General features: G+C 39.8%; 2 protein-coding genes across 4 annotated transcripts in view; one reads left to right on the forward strand and one right to left on the reverse strand.

The window, feature by feature from the left end:
* The window catches only part of LOC121595177 (filaggrin), a 141,930-nt gene extending 137,399 nt beyond the window's left edge, over window positions 1-4,531 (forward strand). Inside the window, exon 9 of the mRNA XM_041918891.1 lies at window positions 4,339-4,531. Within this exon, the coding sequence (XP_041774825.1) occupies window positions 4,339-4,376 (38 nt within the window). The 3' untranslated portion in view covers window positions 4,377-4,531. The remainder of the gene's footprint in view (window positions 1-4,338) is intronic.
* LOC121595175 overlaps window positions 1-10,924 on the reverse strand; it is a 28,839-nt gene extending 17,915 nt beyond the window's left edge. Inside the window, exons 1-5 of one of the 3 annotated variants that reach the window (XM_041918871.1) lie at window positions 10,655-10,924; window positions 10,479-10,564; window positions 3,498-3,614; window positions 3,152-3,301; window positions 1,492-1,641 (exon numbers count right to left, since the gene is read on the reverse strand). In XM_041918871.1, the coding sequence (XP_041774805.1) occupies window positions 1,492-1,641; window positions 3,152-3,290 (289 nt within the window). In that variant the 5' untranslated portion in view covers window positions 3,291-3,301; window positions 3,498-3,614; window positions 10,479-10,564; window positions 10,655-10,924. The remainder of the gene's footprint in view (window positions 1-1,491; window positions 1,642-3,151; window positions 3,302-3,497; window positions 3,615-10,478; window positions 10,565-10,654) is intronic. The other 2 variants (XM_041918870.1, XM_041918872.1) reach the window with 2 other exon arrangements.

Consider the following 10,924-nt stretch of genomic DNA (forward strand, 5'->3'; position numbering starts at 1 on the left):
GATATCGTAATGAAAACCCATGAATATGCGCATCGAGGAATTAAAGAAAATAATCCACAAATTCTAAGCATTTTTTTCCATCTATGGATAAAAAAAAATAAAGAATTCATTCATACTTGCAGCATTTGCAGGAAAAGTAAATACGACAGAAATCCTCAAAGATTGATTCGCAGCTCTAACTATGCCATCAAACCGTTTGAAAAGGTCCATATTGACATATTTTTCTTAAAAGGAAATAAAATGTTAACAATTGTCGACGCATTTTCGAAATTTGCAAACGTGATCCCTTTACAAATAAGAACCATTATAAATCTTAAAAAGGCTATCACAGATCATACCAGGATATTTGGGAGACCCAAATTAATAATACGTGATCAAGAACCGGCTTTTGTATCCATAGATTTTGTTGGTTTTCTTCAAGCTATAAATATAGAAATCCATCACGCCAGTGGAAGCAATTCCAATGGCATAGTAGAAAGATTCCACTCAACCTTCATAGAATTGTATAGAACATTAAATAGAAGATACAATAATTTGGAAATTTTCGATAAGATCAATGTACTAGTTGACATTTATAATCATACTATCCATTCGGTTACAGGCTACAGACCAAGAGAATTAATTTTCAACGTTCAAGGAAAACCCGATACGGATTAAATATTAGAATGCTTCAACAAACTGCAATCAAATGTAAAAGTAATACTTCAAAAACAAATAAAAATTAATAGGAAATGGAAATAAGAATAGAGAACTACCGCATAGATTAAGCCCCGGGGAGAAAGTATTCGTAAGAGTTACGCAATGAAATACGAAAGATAAAGAACCATTTAAAGCTTCTGAAGTAAAACAAGATAATCAACTAACATTTATTTTATTCATTTGATTTTAAGGTTCATAAATCAATGATAAAAAAATGAATTGTTATTTGTTATGATTTATTAAAACCAAGCGAGGACGCTTGGAACTGAAAAGGGAGACGTTACGCACACATTTTTATGAGATAGTGTTAAGAACATGATTATACTAGGATAAGGATTAGATTTAAGAGAAATATAGAGCATTTGGAGTGGAGCACTTGAAGCAGGCGGACGCATCCCGTTTATCTTCTTAAGTTAAGTTACCAACGTATACACAACATACGATCAGCTGATGGTTTAAGGCACGTGCTGAAGCGCGCAAGTAAGGCAAGGCAAGGTGTAGGAGGGAGGAGAAGGAGAGGAGGAAAAAAAGGAGTTCCAATATTTTTGAATTTTTCGACCGTTTTTTTTTTTTTTTGCTCCGCTGCCTAAAATATTTCGTCCATTTCTCCAACAGAGGGCGCCAAAACTGCTCTACCCAGCCCAAATTTCACTGAAGTCTCGCTTAGAAAACCCACCCAAATTTGCGCAGCATCTGCGCAGATTTTACCCCATTTCCTGCGCGGGAAACTGCTTGATGCGGGTATCCTCTGACAAATATAACGATGGCAATATAAGGTTGGTTGAAACATACCTTGGTTGGAAGAAGAATCCTCATCATCGTTATATTGGGAAGATGTGGCTGTTTTACTGGATGATGGTAATAGCTCATTTTTTTCCACTGCTGTGTTACAATCAGAAGCCTCTTTTCGTTTTTTTGCAGATGGCTCCATGATTTGTTTGTCTGTAAATAAAAATGAATTAGCTATTATAAATTAGCTATATTTTTTGGTTGTAATAATTTTTATAGTCGGAAACTATCAAAGAGCATTCCGAAACGGAAAATTAACCACTGATCTTGGAGAAGATGGCTGAATACAGATACGACACATACCATCTCTTCAATGACTTCAAAGCCGCATATGATAGCATAGCCAGGGCAATACTGTATGTTGCTATGATCTCTTTTGGAATCTCGGCCAAACTGATAAGGCTAGTGAGAATGACTTTGACCAACGTCACTTGCCAGGTGAGGGTAGATGGAAAACTCTCAGGATCTTTTGCTACCACCATGCGCCAGGGGGCGGGCTTGCCTGTCTCCTATTCAACCAAGCGCTAGAGAGGGCCATCCGCGACTCGAGGGTGGAGACTACGGGAACCATCTTCTATAAGTCAACCCAGATCCTGGCATACGCTGATGACATAGACATCATTAGTCTGCGGCTCTCCTATGTAGAAGAAGCCAAGGGATCGAGCAGGCGGCAGGAAAACGAGGCAAAGAGGAAACTGATGGTGGCAACATCAGCGACCCTAACAGTTAATAATAAGAATCTACGTAAGCGTGGCGTACAGATAAATTAACGCACTTTTGAAGTCGTCCCACAATTCACCTATCTTAGGTCAAAGGTCAGTAACGACAATAGCATGGAAGCAGAGATGCGCGCAAGGATGCTGGCTGCCAACCGGTCATTCTACAGCCTAAAAAATCAGTTCACCTCAAAGAACCTGTCGCGACGGACGAAGCTGGGACTATATATTACCTATATAGTACCAGTACTCACATACGTCTCTGAGACATCGACACTGTCCAAACCTAACGAAACCCTCTTACCCGCGTTCGAGAGGAAGATGCTCAGAAGCATACTTGGCCCCGTATGTGTGGAAAGACAATGGAGGAGCCGCTATAATGACGAGCTATACGAGATGTATGGCGACCTCACTGTCGTACAGCGTATCAAGCTCGCCAGGCTCCGGTGGGCTGGCCATGTTGTACGCATGGAAACGGACGACCCAGCCCGTAAAGTCTTTTTAGGCCGTCCACAAGGACAGAAGAGGCGTGATAGGCCCAAATTGAGGTGGCAAGATGGCGTGGAGGGGTCCGCCATTAAGGCCGGGATATCGAACTGGCAGACGAAGGCGCGAGACCGCGAGCGGTTTCGAACAATCCTGAGGCAGGCCAAGACCGCAAAACGGTTGTAGCGCCGGATAAGTAGGTAAGATAAGACAAAAGGATGGAAGGGCTGTGAACCGGGATAATAATTGGATAGAAACATGTACCAATATAGAAACACGATTATATAGTGTGATTGTAAAAGGACATCAAAAGAGAACAGAATTGCTTATCTACACGTTTGCATGAAAACCTTTAAATGTGTTCTGCAGTCAGTATACACATTTGAGGTGCTTTTGCGAATCCTTTCAACCGGGCCAAATTCACTAGTCACGATTACAAAATAAAGCTGGTTAAAACATACCTTGCTTGGAAGATAAATCCTGATCGTCGTTAGTTTTGGATGGTGTTGTTGTTTTGCTGGATGACGGCATTGGCTCATTGTTTGCCTTTACTCTGTTATACTCATGAGTGGTTTTTTGTTTTTTCGTAGATGGTTCCATGTTTTGTTTGTCTATAAATATAAATAAAGCTAAATTGAATTGTATAGTTGCAATAATTGACCGCAGTTCTAACTAAGCGACATAATGAATATATTATTCATGGCATTCTTCAAGGATAATGTGGATACACGTGTGTTGTGCTTGAGTTGTCGTTGGTATTGCCGTCTATTACCCTTAAAACAATACACATTATAAAATAATACTCACAAGACACGCTCTACCTAACCATACAATCGCCTACACGGGTAGCCATACATACATACATACATACATTTTGTTTGCATGAATAATGTGTTCCGTGGTGAAAACCGTAAATCTGTAACACTGCGTTGAATTTAAAAAAACTGTAATTGAGGTTCAGAATAGTGTTTTGTAAAAATTATAGGAACATTTGAAATTTAAAAATCTGTCCATATTATTTTTTCACAAAAAAAATGCATCTTCAACCGCAGGCGACGAGGCCGTAACTATTAGGTGGATATTTAAGTCATTTTCTAGTTTTTACGTACGTTTCTCTCAAAAGTTATACAACTTTTTAAAGTATCTTTTTCGCCTGTTGTAAAAAATGCACGTTGTAAAAATGCGCTTATTGTAAAAAAAAAGTTTGAGGCAGCCATCATCATTCGCACTCATTCTTATTACGTGTTGTCTTTCTCTCGCAGGGAGATGTCATGACAATACGTTGCGTCACCAAGGACTATTCGCAGTTGGCGGATTCAAATACAGTCCGAACTCACTGGTTGAACTTCGATTCCCTGCCAACTATAGAACATGTGCTTTTTAGTTGGTACTTTTTTCCATACAAGTTATTCCTGAAATTTATGTCGGCAAGCCTTGAGATTTTTGTGAGCTTTTGAAGGTCCATAAATTACTACAGGTCCAGTATGCTTTGACATTTGACAACTGGGGAGTCCAAAGTTATTTAGCAACTCATACAAAGTCCTTAGCAACTCTGACTCCCTATCTGCCAATCTCCATAGAAATCTCCATCCATCATGGCTACCAAATCTCTTTCTCAATCTCTTTTCAAAACCAACCTTCTTTTTAGAGAACATTAATCATGGAGAGACCACGGCGTACGATTAAACTTTCAGACCGGTTATAGGCATATTGGACGAAGAAACCTGAAGAGGGAAATGTTGGATTCCAGTTTCCAAAAGGTAATGAAACGAAATGATTGTTGTAGTTCTTAGCAACCATTGAAGGAAAGTCGATAACGGAGTGGATAATTTCAAGATCTATTAAGGAGAACAGGTCTATGCAAAGCCCGCTAGGTTGCCATTTTCAGCTCGCTTTTGACAGTTTCATGAAAAAGTGTTTACAAAAAAACGGCTAATAGTTAACTTGGAAAAGTGGACGAATCTACTATTAGGAAAATTATATTGGTTAAATTTCTTGCGGTCAATCACTTCTGGAGAATAAAGGAGAAGTTATTGCAGTCTACTCTGTATACAGATAACCTCATTGCTTGCCATTCCGTGGCAACGAATCACTACCGTTTGCAACGGTCCTGCTGGAAGAACGAAAAATTTAACAGGCGTAAAACAGCACTTCACATGTTCCAACTGGGTAACAGAAGTCCTATTTACTTTCACTTAAACACTGAGAGTAAAATGAAACGTCGAATCGGCACACACAAGTACAATATGCATATCGTCTTCTGTTTATAACCCGACGAATGATAAATGAGATCCTTGGATTGTATCAGTAATGCAATATTTTAATTGGTTTCTTATTCTTAAAATATTCTACCAGGAAATGAGTGCAAAATGTTGAACAAAACTCTTATTCACTCTATAGCAACGTCCATCGCTAAACATAAACGATGGGCCTGATTGGGAACGAAAGTCGATAATGGAGTGGATAATTTAGTCGATCGGTTATCAAAATTCCAATGATATCCAATTGCGTTTTCTCAATCAGAATCTTCACTAACCGATCGGATTGGCTGTGGAGAGGAATGGTGTTTGCCGCCATAGCAACATGGTTAAAAAGTCGAGCAGTGGGATATGCAGTTGAAAACTTCATATAAAATAAAAACCATTTCAGTTGGATAGCCATATCTACTGCTCTTCCCCAGTTGATATAACAGTGGAAAACTAAATAATGGGGTCCTTTCCGTTTTATGTTCGTAGGCTGAAATTTCAGCCTGTCAGCTGTTTGCATTGTATAGCAGTTTTCGAGCAGCTATCTAAATGAGTAAAATATACAGGTGGGCTTATCCCAAGGTGTATTAATTTAGAAGGCTGATTTTTATCGCTTCTGCTTCTGAATGAAGATTTTAAGAGTGTTTAGAGTATTCGTCAAGCCTCAAGAAAGCTTGTTTGAACAAAAGTTTTCACCCATCCTGTCAAAAAGTGATATTCAAATTTAATTATAAAAAACATGCTATGAGACCACCTGGACTACAAACGCATTGATTCTAGATTCCACCACGTGATCTCTTTAATGCACCTTGGGGTAAATGTAAACAACACCGTGTTTTCGAGCAGGTACTCGAATCTAATTCTAGCTATGAGGCTAGAATAATCTAGACTGAAAATTGCAGGCTAGTTTTATGTGTGGTTTTGTATGGAGTGTTTACATGATTTCAGCCTCCAACTGTCAAACTACATACAAAAAAATAACTCGAATCGTGAAGGGCCCCAATATTAAAAACCATGTTTAACAGCTCGCCAAAAAGGATGTTTTATCGCTGTTTGAGTTATTTGAGATTTTTTATCTCTTGTTTAAGCTAAAATATTCTTGTTTAGATAATATAAACTTATCTATTTTTTTATAAAGAATCAAAACACATAATTATAGGTTTGTAATAGGTTTCTATTCTTTATAGTTAAAGCTAATAAATAAGAAACAAACATAAAACATCCTTTTCTGCTAATGCTTCTCTTTTATCCAACCTTGTGACGGCACGTTCAGTGGATATAATAAGGAGACCGTTATCAAGAAATTTCCAAGGCTAAATTTTTCATATCATGACGTAACACGAAAGTCTGTGACGGCATGTTAGAATCAATTCCGACACGTGGATGCAACGAGATTGAGAAGACGCGAAGGATCATCAGGTGCAAGAAAGTATAAGCAACTACTACCCGTTGGAGCGGCGAGTTCCGGACGAAATCGTTGCTGTTTTCTTGCACCTATCGAAGGTATTGTGCCTACTTGTACCTTCCAGATCTCCAAAAACTCTGGGTCGCTTATGGATGGCTACAGCCCGGGAATGTTCGGATTGACTCACACATCACTAAGTTCCACGCCTCGTGACAAATGCGTCACCTAATGAATTTTTGTGTTCAATTATTTACACCAATATGTACACTTGTCACTTGGTTCTGTTGGCAATGTTGTAGCAATACCGCGCTGATACGGAGGTGGATCCGAAGCCTCTAGAAGGTTAACATAAGCTCTCCACCTCCTACTCCTACTCAATACGTCCCCGTAGTACAGAACGGTAACATGTCTCTCAATTATTCAAGCTTGGGTGTACAGGGCCGGTCTCCTAGTACAGTCGTCAACTCGTACGACTTAACAACATGCCCGAACATGGGTTCAATCCCCAAATAGACCGCGCCGCCATAAGTAGGACTGACTATCCTGCTATGGGGGGAATCAATTAGTCACTGAAAGCCAAGCCCACAAGTGGGTACAGGCAGGCCTTGACATCGGTTGTTGAGCCAAAGAACAAGAAGAAGAATGGTGTACAGGGATACCCAACCCCTTGGGCGGATGGTTTGCATGGCTAAATTGAGAGAGAGGTAGATGATTGATCTTCATGACTCTACCTGGGAGCGTCTGTTCTCTATGTCAGCTTTCCCCCAGCGTATGTCTCTTCCCGAAGGGCTGCGCTGGTCTCTTTCGTCTTGGCTCGCTGCAGGACTCTAAAAAGCCAGTGAGCGTAGGCCTTACGACGAGACTCTAGGTTAGGGGAGAGGCCTTGCAAGTCACCCTCGTAAAATCATAAACGCAACGAATAGTCAACAAGAGGAAGCACCGTATCGGACAAATCGATTTAGACCCACGCACCGAAAAAGAACTTACGATTGGAAGCTTGGGACATGGAACTGCAAAACCCTCTCATCGGATGTGAAGACCCGAATTGCGTTCGATGAAATCTGGGTCCGCGGTTTCGAAATAGTAGCACTTCAGGAGGTATGCTGGAAAGGCGTGACGGTGCGCCAGTACCGTAGCAACTGCACGATCTACCAAAGCGATGGAGAGAAGCGCGAGCTCGGTACTGCGTTCATGGTGCTGGGTGTGATGCAGCAGATAGTGATCGGGTGGTGGCCGGTTAACGAACGGATGTGCAGGATGAGGATTTGTGACAGATTCTTCAACCTGAGCATTATAAATGTGCAGTGGCGGATCTAACGGTAGGCGGACTAGGCGGTCGCCTGGGGCCCCGCTGATTTAGGGGCCCCGTAGATCGCCATTCTATAGTATGCCGTATGGACAGAGTACTAGCGACAAGGGCCCCGGAAGGATGGCCGTTGGGGCCCGAGGCTGGCGAATCATTTGGACTCCCCCCCCCCCCCCGGCAGCAAAAATTTTAGAGCCTGTGACTGATGATCGTGACTGATGAGGGGCTCCCGACGGTATTCAAGTTTACTGTTAAATCTCCCAAAAGCAAGTTTTGTGCCGAAACCCCCCCCGATACCCTTAATCCGCCACTGTAAATATGCACATTTTTGGTGGACATATGCATTTTTGGTCATAAGGGGGTTGAAACTGGGAGAAACAAGCTTCGGTTGCTACTTGCTAACGAGCTCCCCGATACGGCCGAATATCTCAATGAAAGAGTCAATTATATGCTCAATTATATATATATATATATATATATACTAGCTGATTTACCCGGTTTCACACGGGTTAAAATTAATGTCTTGTTTAATTAAAAATAGAATAATTTGCAATCCGAGGAGTACAAAAACAGTGATTACAACGATTACTATGATTTCATCTCAAAGTTTCGATACTTCATATTTGTCGTAGTCTCAGTAGGTAACTAAGATCTGCTATGACAATATTCCTTTGCGTACGACTGTGTTTTTGGATTACCACGGAATTTATTGGACCCATTTACAGATTTATTACATTTACACATTTATACCATATACAGGTACTCCCCGATATATGCTATTAATGTGGACTGGAGGCAATCGCATATCTCGAATATTAGCGTAAGTCGAATTTCGATGTTATCGATCAAATTATAGCTAATTTTCGTATCTTTCTGCTTGATGGGGTAGGTTTTAGCCATTAAATTAGATATTTGATCTGATTTCAACTTAAAATGACAGTTTTGAACCATTTAAAATGGTTTTTAAAATTTGACCAAAAGGGAATTTATTTTGAGTTTGACATTTGATGTGTCCAATTAGTATACAAAATTTCAAATTAAGAAAAACGCGTATAGCGAAATTGCGTATATCGTGTATGGCATCGAGGAATACCTGTACCCTTTGAAGTGATTTTGAAAATTCGACCAAAAGGAAGGTATTCGATCTGTTACATTCGATATGACAAATTTATTCAATTTGCTCAAAGAACTGTCAAATTTAGAACATACCGTATACCCAACTCACGTACATCGAATATGGCGTATATCGGGGAATATCTGTACCCAAGATCTATTAAGGAGAACAGGTCGATGCAAAGCCCGTTGCTAGGTTGCCATTTTCAGCTCGCTTTTGACAGTTTCATGAAAAAGTGTTTACAAACAAACGGCTAATAGTTAACGCGCAAAAGTGGACGAATTTATTATTAGGAATGTTAAATTGGTTAAATTTCTTGCGGTCAATCACTTCTGGACAATAAAGGAGAAGTAATTGCAGTCTACTCTGTATTCAGAAACATTGATAACCTTTTTCATTGTTTGCCATTCCGCGACCACAAACCACTACCGTTTGCAAAGGTCCTGCTGGAAAAAACGAAAAGTTTAACATGTTCAACTGGGTTAAAGAAGTCCTTTTTACTTTCAATTGAACACTGAGAGTAAAATGAAACATCCAATCGATACACACTGGTACAATATGCATACCGTCATTTACTTGTTGTCATTTATTTATAACCTGGTTACGAATGATAAATGAGATCCTTGGATTGTATCAGTCATGTAATATTCTAATTGGATTCTAATTCTTCAAATATTCTACCAGGAATTGAATGTAAAATGCTGAACAAAACTCTCATTCACTCCATAGCAACGTCCATCGCTAAACATAAACAATGTTCACTTTAACTGTCAAAATTTTCCCATGGCTTTCTGTCAATTTACTCTAAGCGCTTCGACCTGTTCTCTTTCAAGGATCTTGATCTGTACCCATATACCAGCGCTAAACAGCTATCGCGATTGCGAGGCCTCCTGCGAGCTCGCCAACTGCTCCAATTTATTCTACGGGTACACCAGTGTAAACCGCATTTCACATCGACTGTCAAAGTGCTGTATACAACAACAACAATCTTGTCCTTGGTATAGGAGTTAGAAAATTGCTAATAATTTAAGTTTAGTGTAACATCTGAACATTCTGTAAGTCTTAAAACCTATTCTCATACCACCATAAGGCGTGTGCAAAGTTTGGTTGAAAATGGTCCAGCCGTTTCGGAGGTTGCTCGCAACAAACACCGTGACACGAGATTTTTATATATATAGATATCTTATCTTATATATTCCATGCCAAACGGTACCTGTTATCTTATCTTTCTTAAGTTTACAATGGCGATGGCAAAATACCTGCTACAAACACCCCTCTTCGTACCAATTCAACGTTAAATGTAGTACAAAATATCATAACATATGATACCAATTTTATGCAGCTGTACCATCACTTGACACGAATTGAACTTGGAAAGAAAATGATAAAGATGTTTGTGATATGCATTTAGACTGAAATACACGCATTTTTTGCAAACCAAGTGTTGCGCGTTCCAATTGCTAATAGTTGGGTGTACCGACATGCACCCCGACGAAAGTTTGAATCATGGGATTCGCAGAATCGAGCAATTGTGTCGGTCGACGTCATATGTCACGATTATAAAACGCAAAGCCCTTGCGATAACATTGATAGCGACCAAAAATTCATACCAGCCGTACTGTGCATCACACTCATTAAGAGTGTACAGGTAAAGAAATTCAGAAAGTTATTTAGGTTAACCCTAGATAGAGATGTATACCAAAATTGAGTAACTTACCTTGCCGATGGGAATCAAAATTGATTTGACAAATGGTTTATCGTAATAAAATTCTGGCAAAAAACGACGAAAACTTTTTTTGGTCTCTGTAAGTTACATTTAAGCACATTACACACACATAGGAACACTCATGGATGAACTGCAAAAATGACAAACAAAATAACAATAATACTTACAAATTTAGCAAATAAAACGGGAATCTGCGTGGTTAAAAAAAGTCTAAGGCAATTCACACGAGTAGCGCATAGGTGATCTGCTCCAGTAGCAATCGAACAACAATAGTTTACTATTAACGATCGTCAATGCACGCCAGACACTTCACTTCACGAATCGGACTGGATCGCTTGGACAAACTTTTATGGTGTTCTAGTCCTCTAGCTTGTCCAATGGCTGAACCCAGACGAGACAACACACCTTTTGAAATGGAATGCTTAAACTGCAATGGT

This window comes from Anopheles merus, chromosome 3R (genome assembly GCF_017562075.2).
Source record: "Anopheles merus strain MAF chromosome 3R, AmerM5.1, whole genome shotgun sequence".
Classification (NCBI taxonomy): domain Eukaryota; kingdom Metazoa; phylum Arthropoda; class Insecta; order Diptera; family Culicidae; genus Anopheles; species Anopheles merus.